This window comes from Bidens hawaiensis, unplaced genomic scaffold (genome assembly GCF_021521415.1).
Source record: "Bidens hawaiensis isolate Kalapana, Puna unplaced genomic scaffold, B.hawaiensis_p1.1 tig00029900_1, whole genome shotgun sequence".
Lineage (NCBI taxonomy): Eukaryota > Viridiplantae > Streptophyta > Magnoliopsida > Asterales > Asteraceae > Bidens > Bidens hawaiensis.
The window spans coordinates 1-16,187 of NW_027494968.1; the positions used below are offsets into that span (position 1 = coordinate 1).

Genomic DNA, 16,187 nt, shown 5'->3' on the forward strand with positions numbered 1-16,187 from the left:
ACTGATATAGCCTTCAGAAATAAGCTGACTGTTCGAGAGAAGAAAGGTACACCGAGAATTCGATGGGGAAATTTGAAGGACGAAAATCTCCTACTGTTTAAGGATAAACTCATACTGCATACGCGGGCTCGACTAAATGGGGACTCAACTCATATATGGGAAGCTATGGAGACAAAGATCATCCAAGTAGCAAAGGAGACTCTCGGGGTCACAACAGGAAAGTCAAGTGGGCATAAGGAGTCTTGGTGGTGGAATGACGCAGTGCAAGACAAGATAAGGGACAAACAAGGATGTTTTAGGGAGTTAATGAGGTGCACGAATGAGGAGGAGCGAGTGGAATTAAGGGACAACTACAAAACGGCCAAGATAGAGGCAAAGAAGGCAGTGGCGGAAGCAAAGAAGGCGGCCTTTAAACGGATGTATGAAAGTCTAGAAACAAAAGAGGGGGAACAGGCTATGTTTAAGATTGCCAAAGCCAGGGAGCGTAGAAGGCAAGATCTAGGACCGGTGAAGTTCATAAAGGATACAGATGGGCATGTACTGGTCAAGGAGCAGGACATCAAGCTAAGATGGCAAACCTACTTCCACAATCTTTTTAACAATGGGAGAGCTTACCAAGAAGAACATGACAACACAAACTTTCAACGACAACAATCGAATAACTGCTACTGCCGACGGATCACACGAGAAGAGGTGAAGGACGCACTTAGGAGGATGGGAAGGTCTAAGGCGGTTGGCCCAGACAACATACCCATCGAGGTGTGGAAGTCTCTGGGAGAGGAAGGAGTCATGTGGTTAACTACTCTGTTCAATAGTATTCTCAAATCAGGTAAGATGCCAGACCAGTGGAGGAGCAGCGTTGTAGTTCCTATCTATAAGAACAAAGGAGACGCCCAATGTTGTGGTAACTACCGAGGAATCAAACTACTAAGTCATACTATGAAGCTATGGGAAAGAGTGATTGAGGTTAGACTTAGACGAGAAACTCAGGTTACGGTCAACCAATTTGGCTTCATGCCGGGGTGTTCCACCACAGAGGCAATACACCTTATAAGAAGATTAATGGAAAAGTATAGGGAGAAGAAGCGTGATCTACATATGGTGTTTATTGACCTAGAAAAGGCCTACGACAGTGTGCCACGACAGGTGCTCTAGGAGTGCTTGGAGGGTAGAAGAGTGCCCAGGAAATACATAGAGATAATTATGGATATGTATACCAGGAGTGAAACAACTGTCCGTGCGCCAGTGGGGGATACTGATTTCTTTCCTGTAGAGGTAGGTCTTCACCAGGGGTCAGCGTTGAGCCCGTTTCTTTTTGCAGTAGTCTTGGATGAGTTGTCAAAGTCGATTCAGGGGACTCTCCCGTGGTGCATGATGTTCGCAGACGATATTGTGTTACTTGCTGAGAAAAAACAAGATCTAAACATGAGGCTTGAGGAGTGGCGAACAACCTTAGAGACAAAAGGTTTAAAGATTAGCCAATCTAAGACGGAGTACCTACACTATGATTTTGGTGAGATAAACGACAGTGAAGACGCACACATCACAATTGAAGGGCAGGTGGTCCCGCAGGTAACGAAGTTCAAGTATTTAGGATCATTTGTACAGAGCGATGGGGAATTAGACAGTGATGTGACCCACCGAGTTCAGGTAGGATGGTGTAGATGGAAAGCAGCCACAGGTATATTATGCGACAAGAGTTTCCCGACTAATCTGAAGGGAAAATTCTATAGGGTGGCAGTTAGACCTGCAATGCTATATGGAACAGATTGTTGGGCCATCAAGAAGGCACAAGTGCGGAAGATGGAGGTAGCAGAAATGAGAATGCTACGTTGGATGTGTGGGCACACAAGGCTAGACAGAATAAGAAACGTTGTGCTTCGCGAGAGATTAGGGGTGGCGAACATAGCAGACAAGATAAGAGAGTGGAGATTGAGATGGTTTGGACATGTAAAGAGAAGACAGACGACGAATCCTGTTAGATCCGTAGAAAACATTACTATAGAGGGGAGGAGGGGTAGAGGACGACCGAAGTTGACTTGGGATGAGAGGATTAGGCATGATTTGATAGACCTAAACCTCTCCGAGGACATGGTTGAGGATAGGAATTCGTGGAGAAGTAGAATTAAAGTTAAGGATTTTTAGAGAGAATTGAATACCTTAGGGCTTAGACTTAACTTATTTAGGTCACATACCATAATGGTATTTCCCTTACATATTTTATTATTATTATTAGCTTTTATATCGCGGTTAAACTGTGACCTTATTATTAATATTATTATAATTAGTAGTAGTTTTTATATAACTGTTAAACTTTGATTTCCTTTTTTGCTTCATACACATGTTCTTAGAGCCGAGGGTCTCTCTGGAAGCCACCTCTTTATCCCTTTGGATAGAGGTACGGTGTGCCTACATCCCACCCTCCCCAGACCCTACCTATAGCTCTGCTGTCGGTGGGATTTTACTGGGTATGATTGATTGATTGATTGATATATTATATGTTAATGTGTGGTCTGAGTGTTTTTCTTTAATGACAATGATACTTGAAAAATGTTGTGGACATAGATGAATATATTTGGTTCTCTGTAAAGTACTCACATGGTCCTATATTTATTCTTCTCAAGCATAAACAAATTTATTTTAACATGTGTAATATATTTTTTTTTTATTTTTTGAAAGCAACATATGTATTTTTTTGTTTGAAAGGCAACAACATATTTGTAATTTATTTATTTTTTAAGTTAATATAAGGGTTAATATTAGCAAGATACTTTTATATTGAAAGATGTTTTGGACAAAAATGAATATATTTGGTTTTCTGTAAAGTACTCTGGTCCTATATTTATTGGGCTCAACCAAAAACAAATTAATTTCAACATGTATAATTTTTATTTATTTTATTTTTTGATAGACAACAACATATGTGTAATTTTCTTTCTTTCTTTTTTTATGAAAGGCAACATCATATGTGTAATTTGTTTACTTTTAATTTAATATAAGGGTTAATATTAGCAAGAAACTTTTTTATTTCTCATTAAAAATAACTCAATTTTTTGAACTTGTTTAGATACACGGATTTGTGAAATTAACGATAATCGGCTACTAGCGCATTGGTTTAAGTTTGTTTATACTATTTGAGGGGGTGTTTGGGATTCCTTATTTACACCTCCTTATATCTTATATAAGGAGTTTTCCTAAGTTAGAACATCCTAACTTATGAAAACTCCTTTTTTCTTCTTTAAAAGGTGTAATAAGTTATATTACCCAAACACTATTTTAATCTATAAAAGCTAATAAATTATAAGGATGTAAAAATAAGGAAACCCAAACACTATTTTAATCTATAAGTGTTTTTCTTTTTTTTTCCGGCAATTGTTTACTAGCTTGGAACACTACTTCATCACTTTTTGATCTCTTTAGTATATGTCATGTTATACTATGTGATATGATAAAAATGAATTTTCGTGTTAGCATTTTCGAAGTTTTAGAATGTCACTTTATCAAATTATTTTTTTAAGTATATAAATTTTTACAAACTTTTAAGGACTTTTTGTTTTGTTTTTTGTGTAAAATGAAAACCTATGTTAAATATTTATTGTATTAAACTTTTATAAATGTTATTGTTACTAAGTTAGGGGTAAAATTAAATTTTATGTTGAAAATGGTTTTTGTGGTCATGAGGTTAACATATTTTATTTTTAGCAGATCGTTACTCGTGGCAAATGCTGGAGATTGTAGGGCGGTTCTCTCACGACACGGGCTAGCTTTTGAGATGTCAAAAGACCATCGTCCGTGCTACAACAAAGAACGAGTTAGAATCGAATCATTAGGTGGATTCGTTGAGGACGGCTACTTAAATGGTCAGTTGGCCGTGACTCGAGCCATAGGTAACTGGCACATCAAAGGGCTAAAAGAAATGGACGACCACATCGGTCCATTGATTGCTGAGCCGGAGCTCAAACTCACCACACTAACAAAAGAAGACGAGTTTTTAATCATTGGAAGTGATGGGATTTGGGACGTGTTTAGGAACCAAAATGCGGTGGATTTTGTGAGGCGGAGGTTGCAGGATCATAATGATGTGGAAAGGTGTTGTAAGGAGATGGTGGAAGAAGCGATGAAGAGAGGGGCGGATGATAATTTGACGGTGGTTATTGTTTGTTTTCAGGCGGAACCACCGCCGCAAATGGTGGTGCAGAGAGGTAGAGTGCGGCGGAGCATTTCTGCCGAAGGGTTGCTTAATCTTAAATTTCATCTTGAAGGGTGAAAAATATTTTGTTTTTTATAAGACAATTTGGAGGTGATGATGATGGTGAAAAATTGATAGTTGTATATACATTCATGTGAGGGAATAAAACAATTTTAGTAAGGATACTTGTATTTCTAGAGCAGTTGGAACAATTTGTATATTGTAACACGGTGATTTAATCATTTTGTAAACTTTTTTTGTTCTTATAATCTTGAAATACACTTTTAGAGAAACAATCTAATTACAGTTTGTATATTCTTCATGACAAACTTAAGTCATAAAAATTAACGAACAAATAGTCTTTTGAGTCTTGGGTATAGCAGCAAATTATCACTTCCACGAAGAACTACAAATCATAAACTCGAATAGTTTTCTACCTCTTGAACCTCTGGGTTCGTTGGTGTAAATAAGAATTATCATGAATAGGCGGGATCGATAAGAATAATCATATATACATGTTTACTTCATACATTGTAACTCTTTGTTATTTCATTTTGGTCAATAAGAATATCATAAATGCATTTTAGAATCGATACCAACATTAGATACAATATATATCTGCCAATTATTTAACATCGATATCATCATCGTACTTACGTACTAAAACTTTAATCATATAAACTATTTTTCGGTGTTTGGTAGCTACTACAACTCTCCATCTCATGAACAGCTTGTTGATATTTTACCAAGAGTTTAGCCATTCCACAACACCCGAGAATTTATAGCACAAGTTGGGCGTTAACTTGAGGGGGATGTTGACTTTGCTGAAGTCAAAGAAGTGTTTGATTTGTTTTTTACTATTTTACCCTTAATTGTATTTGTCAAATCAGTTAGTCAAAGGCACTACTAGAAAACTAAGTTTTTGCTACCAGATTTTGCGACCACAAAAACGGTCGTTAATGTTGCGACCACTTCTAGTTTTACCACCTATCAGACTATTAGCGACAACTTTGCGACTGATTTGCGACTGCTTTCTTTTACAAACTTGCAACCGTTTGCGACTGCTTGCCTTTTTGCACATGCTTATTGATACGTGCCTATTGACTAGCCACTTTTCCCACATCTTGAGTATTCCTTAATTCATGTTTTCATTAGTTGTTAGTTTTATATTAATGGGTTAGTGTATGTATTAGGTAGTTTCATTTTGTTGTGCATGTACTAGGTATTTTCATTTGGTAGTTTTCATCTTAAGCCTATTTAAAGGCATGGCTCATGTGAATGTTTTGTTAAGCAGAAAAATGAATTAATGAAGTTTAGTTTTGTTGATCATTTGATTTTATTTCTTGGAGCATGACTCCCTCTAAGGGTTAACCTTCTATCAATGATGCTTTCATTCACGAACACTACGCCTTCCCATCATGAGCGACCGCCACATGTAAAAACCATAGCCGTCATCACCACTCTTACCGATTCTATCTCGGAGCAAACTTCAGCCATGGAGGAGTACTCTTCCGAATTGGGTTTATTAGTCAAACATTTAGCCGACATTGTAAGATTATCACAAACCGTATCCTTCTCATTCACAAAACGAATCTTCTATATTTGGACACAATTCGAACATTAACTCGGGAATCAACTATAGGTAAACTATATTCGGGAATCAATTATACAAGTTAATATTTTTGTTTCCATGATATCTAGATCTAATCTGTAACATCCCCAAAATTTCGGTCAAAATTTGACAATTTAAATAAAGATAAAGGACCAAAAACATTTTAAGATAAATAATAATAAAAATAAGATAAGGAAATCATTCCATATTAAGAAAACAAGGATATAAAAAGATTTCCTAAGTTTTCCCATATGAAGAAAATAATAAAAGGAAACTCCATCCTATATGGAAGGCAGGAAGGATGTAAGAAAGTGAAAAAATTTCACTTGGGTATAAATAAGGAAAATAGAATTCATCCCACATGAAAAGTGGTAAAGAAATGGAAGCACTTTATAAGAAAAAAAGTTTCCATAGTAATATTCTTTTATGCATAGCATGCACCAAGTGGTCCTAGCAAAGGGTGCGGAGCACCCGACGCGCACCCGCACGGGCAAGGGCGAGGATGAGGACCAGGACGATGGCGAAGGTGAAGGCGACGGCAAAGGGCGTTGGGTGCAATGTGGGCTTTGAAGGCGCACTTCGCACGATCGCATCGCCGCGAGCTGCTTGAGAGCCGCCTTATTGTTTTTGGAAATTGAAAGTTAGACCAAGACTTGGCAAGTTACTATAGACAAGGGACCACAAGTAAAATTTGAATCCTGGAAGCCATCGCAATACGCGATGGTTTGTTGTGAGTCAGCAACACGTGTCACGCCGGGAGGACACGTGGCAGACGCTAGAGCTGAGACAGCATGCCACGTGTCATTCACTTGCCAACGCGATACGCGACGGCCAAGGGAAAGGGTCCATCGCGGATGTACATAGAAATATACATCTTTTCGGCATCAAATAATCTCTAAAAACTGCAATTTCTATCTAATAACATAGCATAAAAGGCTACTTATCATAATAAAACAAAAATTTCAGGTGAAACCAAGCCCCAAACGAAGAAACAAGCAAAAAAGACGAAGAAAAACAGAAGAAAACACAAGAAAACAAAGAAACACGCCCCCATGCCTCAAGAAACATGCCCCCATGCTTCTAACACAAGAAGAGACAAAATCTGGAAGCAAAAGCACGGGGCCCTGCTCATCATGCACGGGGCCGTGGACGAGAATACAGAAAAGACAAAGAAGAATTGAGCACATGTCACTAAAAAAACACGGGGCCGTGCCTACCAACCACGGGGCCGTTGCCACCTCACAGAAAAGACAAAACAAATCTGGCACATGTCATAAAAATGCACGGGGGCGTGCTCATCAAGCACGGGGCCGTGCCTCACCATCCAGATTGCCTATAAATAGTGGCTCATGTTGCACTCATTTGGTGTGCCTTGAAAAGATTTCTATCCGATTCTCTATTATAAAAACACACACTAAAACTCACTTTGAAGATCTAGTGAAGAGTTTGAAGGCTTGGAGGTCATCACCATCAATAATCATCATCAACCATCATTACCATCATTAAAAAGAAAGATTCATCTACATTTGGTTAGATTGTTCCAAGTTTAATCATGTATTTGTTATTATCAATCATCTTAATGTTTATTATCATGCTCATTATGAGCTAAACTCCTTTTACCATCTAAAATCTTTGAAGAAGCTTTGTTTTATTTGATAATTAATCAAGACATGTGATGTAGTCTAGTAAAGTACATGGTTATATTACAATTATCTTTTGATGAGAAATGTTTCACCATCTTAAATCACTAATTCAAAGTTGGTGGTTGTCAATTCCATTGGCAATCGTTCATGATCGATTCATGTTCTTGAAAGATAGAAATACTTTGATACATTATCGAAATATGGATCCTTATATTGTACTTAGAAATGATGAGATATAAGTTATGATGTATTTTTCTAAACCTTGGTAATCCGAAAATGGCTTTGCTTAGGATATCAAATTAGTTAAAGAAATCATATGTTAACGGAATGTGTAATTATAACCTACATAAATCAACCAAGGGGAGGTTGTGTGATGAACTACAATCACCCGAAGTTGTTAGAATTGGTATTTGAGAAATCGAAGTCAATCCTAATCTTTCTACTTTACGAAACTACTTGCCAACTTAAATTGACATCATTGAGATGGTATGACATTAGGAAAGGGTGGACTTTAAAATGCGCATGCTATCTTCTTAGTGCCAAAGATGCTCACTTAAGGTTTAAGGAGCTATCTATCATATATTGCTATGGCAAGTTTATCACATGTCCAAATATTAATTATCAATGTTAAAATGGAGTGGATTCTAGATATTAGATGGTAACCTTCGCATAATTGAACAACTCGTTTAGAATTTTTTATCTTGGTCACCTATATATTATATATAAGTATTTACCTTTTATAAAAAGTTCAAAAATTAACCCCAAAAATGATTAAAACCTCCGATTAAAGCAAAACAACGATTATTATTAGAAACCTTTGTGTCCAAGGATCGATACTTGGTTCTTACCAATACTATTCTACATATACGATAGGTACACTTGCCTATTTTGTGTGTGTTTAGTCTTTGTAAAAATCACTTTTATAAATTTAAAACACGATCTTGTGCAAAAGCTAAATATCCAATCTATCATATTTATACAAGCTACGTGCACACGCATCAATCGCGTATCGCAATGGGACCCAGTTTTGGCTATAAAAGGAAGGGTCACAGCAGCCTTCTCCCTCAAACCAAATCACTTTATCTCTCTAGAATACTTTCTCTCTCTACATCGTTTTGCGTGCCAATCTCGTTGTACGTGCCATGCTCCGAAGTTCTGACGGTTTAAGCCCCGATATGCAATATAGAGTAGAGGTGCTGCTCGATAAGTTTTAAATATCTAACTCAGAATACCCATGTAAGGTAGATGTTCTGTCTAAGTTATTATTTTATTATTATAAATGGCTTAGTCCATGGTCAGGGGTATAGCTCGAACCTTGATTACAATTAAGCATAATATAACTTTTGTTAAGCAAATGTTATAGTCAAAATGTTGTTTCTTCTTGATTAAGAAACATAAGCATATACATACAAAAGGTATAGTCAAAATAGTATTTCTTTATGATTAAGAAATATAATATACAAAAGGATATAGTTTAAATTAATGTTTCTAGTTGAAGAAGAAACTTAGTATAGACGTTTCTTCCTGAAGAAGAAATGTAGCATATAATTGGTAAATAACAAAAGGACTAATGGTCCAAATGTTTTATATAAACAAATGATTTTATCAAGATTAAAGCTATACAAAACAGACTAAAGGTCTGAAGCTAGATCATCGATCTAGTTATTTATAAAAGGGTTATTCTCGTACTATAGGTCCGAGGTAACAAATCAAGAAACAGAAATCAGAAACTGATTATAAACATAAAAGGTAATACGCCCTGAACTTTTATAAACTCTTTTAGATTCAGAATGTTTGCATAGGATTTATGAATCCTTAAAACCTTGTGTTACAACAATAAGAAACGGACACTCTGATTAAAAGTATACATGTGTCTGGATCCATTCATACATAGTGACTCGGAGTTCCCCGAGGCCATGCATATCATCAACATGCCTCTGGAAGTCTATGGGACTGTTCAGAGAAAAGATATTGTGTATAGAATTAATTGTACATGTACTTAGGGTGATTTTATCCCAATTGAGTTGGGTGCCTAATGGGTAGTCACAAAGGTATTATTGTTGGTTTCACAAAGGTATTAAAAATATTTATAACCGAGTGAGCATCATTCACCAGCTGTGTGCTGACCCATTTTCCAACCCATTTTATAGGAAAACAAGAAATATTAGAACAGCCAAGCAAGTCATAATAGAAGATTGGAATTATAGCCATTAGATGATATTTGGTGGCTCCGATATTTTATTAAAATATTATAATGAATTATGTTTTTTAAAGACAAGTATTTGAATTATAAAAAGGGTAGTTAAACCCAAGTTTTCAATATAATAATAATAATATTTTATTCAAGACTTCCACTGAAAAGAATATATTTCTCAAATATGTTTTATAAATATCAAACGGGTATTTTAACCCGAAATTTTATAAAAGAATATTTTATATTTTAAGACTTCCGCTAAAACAAACTCACAACTCTTATATATTTACAAAACATGTACCAACTATTCGTCACACGTCTAGGCCCTAAGTTGGGGTGTGACATGTTCCATTATAATATACCCCCCCCCCCCCGCAGTTGAAGCGGGACGAGACCATATGCTTAGACTGTTGCGAAAATCCTTAAATAGGGCACATGGTAAACCTTTTGTTAAAATATCTGCAACTTGATACTGAGATGGGAAATGAAGAACCCTAACTCGACCCCGTCGGACCCGTTCACATACAAAGTGTATGTCAAGCTCAATATGTTTTGTACGTTGATGCTAAACCGGATTCACTGAGAGATAAATGGCACTCACGTTGTCACAATAGAAAAGTGTGGCACAAGAGAGGGGATTGTGAAGTTCAATGAGGAGGTTACGCAACCAACATATCTCGGTGATATGGTCTAAACTATACTTATTATTATATAATATCTTACACTTTTAGATACTTTTGAGCCATTTTTATTGAATTTTTTTCTTAAATGATTTATATGTGGGTTTTTAAGGTTTTAAGAGACAATGAGCTAAATTGGAGTATTTTTACTAAACTTGAAACCAAGTATTAAATAAAAATTATAATAAAAATGTAAACCAAGGTTTACATAATGTCAATAATTCATGATTTTAAGTAATTAAATTAAAGTATAAAAAGAAAATAATAATTGTAAGTTACGATATAGAAAAAAAGCCAAGAGTTAAATTAATTGAATCAATATGGTTTATTTATTTTATTTATCTTGTTGGAGTTACATATAGTGCAATAATGTTATCCATTTATGTATTATGAAACTAATTGAACCTTGAGCATATCACCAATGTAATTGTTGGGATCAAGATTTGCCTAAGGAAGATTGGAATCCTCTCAACCCCTCCAAAGAAATGGCTAAGTATGGAATACGAACAAACTTGGCACTTCGAGCAAGCCTAGAACTTATTCAAGAAAGGTATCTTACTTACGATCAAGGTTATCTTTTGAATTCTTCTAAGTGTTAGTTCGAGCAAACTACACTTCATCAAGAAAGGTTGTTCTTCGGTCGAGCAAGGTTGATTTCAGAGCAAACCCTTGACTTAACCAAGCTCAAACCAAGTAATTCGGTGGGTCGATTTAGATCATTAAAATTTAGAACCTAATTCCTCTCTTTTTCCACTTCGCTTGTACTGTTGTATTGTTTGTTGGGGTTTTGTAGTTCGGGTGGGTGGTTAGATTTTTAGACGCATGGAGCTAACATGGATTACTCTTGGGCTAAGTGGGCGATGGAATTATACGAGTCTCCTGCAAAATTCAGTAGGGTTGTTTCTTAGAGAAGAATAAGAGATATAAAAATAAATTAAGGGGGAGCCATCCCTTGTGAAGGCTGCTACTGTACGGCACAAGGCAGGGGCCACCCTGTTGGTGTGAATAATCAATCAAGAAAGGAAAGACTGAAGCTCGTAGGCACGTCAAAAAAATTCCATGGCCAAGAAATTAGAAAGAAGCCTAGCACGTCAAAAAAGTCCACGGCAAAAACATAATTTAAGAAAGAAGCAGGCAGGCACGTGAATTAATTTAAGCTAGCACACAACTCATTAATTAAAGCAAGCAGGCTAGTAGCTCATCTATATATATATATATATATATATATATATATATATATATATATATATTTCTTTTTCGATGAACCGTAATACTTGTTTAAACTTTTTTTCATTGAATATTATGAGTAGCTAAATTGTTATATTGTCTGGGTTTGGATGAATACGTTTTAGACTTGTTTTATTTTTGGTTTTTGATTTTTTTATTGATTGGTTCATGCCTTGGTAAAGTTTATATATTATTTGGTTGTGATGCATATGCGTATTTGGTATTAATTTATTATCAATTTATTGTTCCATATGTGTCTTTGTGAATGTCTTTCATGTATGGATGCATATTAGGTTGTTTAATGTGTGTTTACAAATAGTTTATGGTTTATTGTTAACGTATTCCATAGGAGCGGTAATTGAAAGTTTAGAGATATCTTATATTCAGCCACTTGAGAGACCGGGAGGTAATTAAGTGTCATCTATTTTGGGTTTTTGTGGGTTTGGGTAGTGATTGCACGGGAGTGAGTTACCCTAGATTCCTTTAGATTCTTACAGATCCGCATTATAACCGAATTCAATAAAAATACCCCTTTACGTCTTAGGGTGTTTGTGATTAAAGAGACCGGGAGGTAATTTAATCATTGGGTACCTTAGCATAGTTAGGTAAGGTGAGACCGGGAGGTGATCCGAACCATTTAACCGTTGAGCTTTACATGACATTTAAGGTTCTTAGGTATTGTCGGTGAGACCGGGAGGTGATCTAGCATACATTAGTTATTCCTTAAGTTTCATATTTTTAGAATACGGTACCAATCATAAATCCAATTCCGAGAGTTTACGAGTTAACTAGTATGATTCCTTACCTAGGTAGTTGTTTCCCCTATTTGAGTTCCACTTCGATTTGTTTGTGTCTAGTTTTCGTGTCAGTTTAAGTATTCTTTATTTAATAATTAAAAAAAGACAAAAATCAATTAAATCTATTTATTTAAGTTATTAGTCATAGTCTAGTTTAGGTGTCGCTAGTGTCCTGTGGGTTCGATATCCGGGCTTTATTAGGCTTTACTATAGTCGATAGGTACACTTGCCTGTCTAGTGGTCTAGCATTAGGGTAGTCTAGATTTATAAATTTAAAACTAGAGTGTTTAAGTTAGGTTAGGTTTTATAATAGACCGCGTTTCAACACATCACTCGGCGACAACATTCGCAACGCCACGATACTCGGCTTCGGCTCTCGATCGAGAAATAGTTGCTTTCCTTTTGGAAAACCAAGAAATGAGGTTGTCCCCGAAATACACACAATACACTGTAAGTAACGAATTATTCTTTTTAACGCGTCCCAATGGTCCGTACGGGGCGCGTGCATGTACATACAAACTTGCTGAACTACGTATGTGATGTCAGGGCGGGTGAACGCCATATATTGTAGGGAACCCGCTAAGCTACGATATAATGTTGGAACTGTGAATGCACTCCCTGAGTTTGAACTAAGTTTGGTATTAGTGTAGTAACATCACGGAAATTTCGAATTAAATATAACAAGTTTATAAAGTCAAGGGACCAATTCTGCCAATTTCCAAACTCCAAGGTTCAAAATGAAAATTCTGTTATCTTGTCCTATCGCGATACGCGACAGGACAAAAGACAAGCCCATCGCGTATCGTGAAGGGCTTGGTCAAAAGACTTCTAGAAGGGTCAACAGCGATACGCGGTCGCTGCTAAACCAACGTTATCGCGTAGCGCGATGACGTGGCCTGACACATTGTGACACGTGTGCCACGTGGCACACGGTGGCATCATCTGCCGCCACGTGTCACCACGTGGCAACACGTCCGCCACGTGGCAGGTCTACGTGGTGACTCAGGCGACCTATATCGCGATACGCGACAGGTGCCAAAGAGGCCGTCGCGTACCGCGACGGGCTACCGAGAAATGTCTATAAATAGCTGCCAAGGGGTGAACCATTCCACACACCAAAACCTGCTTTCACTTATCTCTCTAACATCTCACTAACATACCTCGAAGTTCGTGTCGATACCTCGATAAACGTACCCCCGATTCCTCGTTATTCATGCCGTAACCTCGATACTTGTGCCACCACCCGACGACGTTCATAACAAGAAGTTGGTGCTGACCCGATGTCCCGATGACCACCTAGAAGTGTGTGTTGTGAAGTGTTGGTGTCTCTTAAAGCGTGCCAAGTGTGGAGAAGGATTGCCAATAAGAGACGAGGAAGGAAAGAGTGTTGATCAAGCGGCGTCGAAGTGCTGCTCGACTGTTTAGGGTTTATAAGCTGAGAAAAGGTAGACATAATGCCCGAATAAAATAATAATAAAATATCATAAAAGGCTTAAACCTTAAGTCGAGGTTATACTCAATACCTCAATAAATAAAAGAAATATATAACAAAGAAAAGAAAGAAAAGAAAAGAGATATAAATATATATGTATATAAATGTGTGTATAATAATTCTTTGTCATAAATATTACTTAAGTAATAATGAGTATTCTTAAATAATAAAGAAAAGAATACGTTTCTTAAAGAAGAAGAAACGTAGGGTTTTATATATAAACTAAGGTTTATAAAATTACTTTTTAACTAAAGGTTTTAAAGTAAAAAGGAGATTTTGAACTAAAGATTCATCGAGGTAAAGTTTATAAAATAAGACTAAAGGTCTTAAGCCGGATTGTCTATCCGACTAACAAAAGTTATCTCGTACTATAGGTGCGAGATAGCAAGGGAAAGACCCACGGACGGTGTTGGAAACCGATCCCAATCAAAAGGTGAATACGCCCCACTTTTACAAACTTGTTTTCAAACGAATCTACTTGTTATATGAAAAACTTTACATGAGACTAAGTGTCTCTAAAAACATTATGAATAAGAGTAAAAGCCTAGCCCGCAGGCTGTAGTATACGTTTGTCCGAATCCTTACATATGTGGTTAAATGCGGTGAGCACATCGCAACACGCTTGGTCATGACCTCCAGCCACGATGGGCCGGACCTAAGTACGTTCGAGTGATAATGACCATGTGTATATTTATGGTACCTAAGTACGTAGAAACGCTGCGGTGTTTTGCTGGGCTGACCTAGTGTAGAGACTCGAGTTTATAATGGTGTTGTTTTAACTTGATTATTTCTAAGCCAAGATGGGCTGAGAATTACGTGGTCTCGAGGGGTGATTAAGTAAAGAAAATATTTTAGCGTCAGCATATTCACCAGCATTCGTTGATGACGTATTTTATAATATTTTGCAGGTAACCAAGAATAGGGCTTGAAGAACGAAGTGCTCATGATTCCGATGGCTCGGATATTTTGTTAACTTAAATATTAAAGAATGGTGGTTTTGTAAATTATAAACAAGTAAACGTAAATGGAACTTTCGTTCCATATTTTGTAATATAAATATTTACAACTTTAACCCACAAGTTTTATAAGTCTTCCGCTATATAACCGTAACTCTGATTTATATACAATTGTGGTACCAACTGTCGATCACACTCCTAGGACTAAGATGGGGGTGTGACAGGTTGGTATCAGAGCCATCGATCTTAGCGAATTGGGTATCATAAACCAATACCCAAGCTTCGATCCAAGCATAGGAAAAATATTTTACTTGTTTATTTAAGATTGGCTGGTAACCCTTTCTTTCCCTCTCTACATTCTAAACTACCCATCAAGATGTCTTACGAGAAATTAATGGAGTATTATGATCATGAAGCAAGAAGAGCAAGAAAGTACTACAAATTCCCAAAGGAAATCATGAGTAAAGACTATTTCGAATAATTTTTCAACTCCGACATGGATCATAATCAAAGCGAGCAAAATCATTATCCCAACATTGAGCAAATTCCAATTTACCATCTAGATAACACTCCCCATCAAGTATACCAAGCACCAAGGCACTCAAGTTACCATCCCTCAAGCCTACCCATATACCAACCATCTGAGGTACCAACGTATCATCCTTCCGAAATTCCTACCTACCAACCCACTGAGGTCCCGCCGTATTACCCATCTGGATGTTCAATGTACTAACCACCGAATCCTCACCCGTCGTATGCCTTCCTCTCCAACTGAACAATTAAAGAGGAACCACGATCTCCTTCATCCGACTGGATGCAATGCCACTCAGATCAGCGAAGGTGGCATACCGGAACTTCTATCATGGATGCTGTCGATTCGCACCCAAATAATGAAGAACCCTCTCGCAAGCCTAAAATGAGGGTGACGATGCCATACAAGAGCTTTCACATGCCCGCATTGTCAAAGGAGACTACCCAAATGGAAGAAGAGGACCCAGAGGAAGAAGACCCAGAAGAAGACCCAGAGGAGGGATATCCCGACAACCCGAATGAGGTGATGACACCGGTGGAAGAGCCATTTTCTCACCCAAGTTATGGTTCTGTTGATCCCTACATGCAATTTCTTCAAGAACTCAAGGGCAAAGCATCATCAAGTTTTCCACCATACTCAGGCAAGATCCCATCAGTTGAAGAACAAGTAAATGAGATCCGAGAGCAGAATGAGGTTGCTGACACTTTCTTCAACTACCAATCCGATGTGACTGCTTCCCCATATCCGGATCTAAGAAATCAGTTTGACGTGGTTATGATGGGGTACCGTGATCCACCACCTCACTACAGTTATCCCAATGATATTCCCCAGTCACAGGAGGAACAACTGGATCAAGATTTACACG

At 37.3% G+C, this 16,187-nt stretch overlaps 1 protein-coding gene across 1 annotated transcript; it reads left to right on the plus strand.

Annotated features, from left to right (window-relative positions):
- The first annotated feature begins 3,639 nt into the window (after positions 1–3,639).
- Positions 3,640–4,417, plus strand: LOC143579671 (putative protein phosphatase 2C 27). Its single transcript, XM_077062912.1, has one exon. The coding sequence runs from the start codon at positions 3,653–3,655 to the stop codon at positions 4,265–4,267; it is 615 nt and encodes a 204-aa protein (XP_076919027.1). The 5' UTR covers positions 3,640–3,652; the 3' UTR covers positions 4,268–4,417.
- The last annotated feature ends 11,770 nt before the right edge of the window (positions 4,418–16,187 follow it).

What these genes read in the sequence shown, in the direction of transcription:
- LOC143579671 (XM_077062912.1), top strand. Translation starts at nt 3,653, where the DNA reads ATGTTGAAAATGGTTTTTGTGGTCATGAGGTTAACATATTTTATTTTT.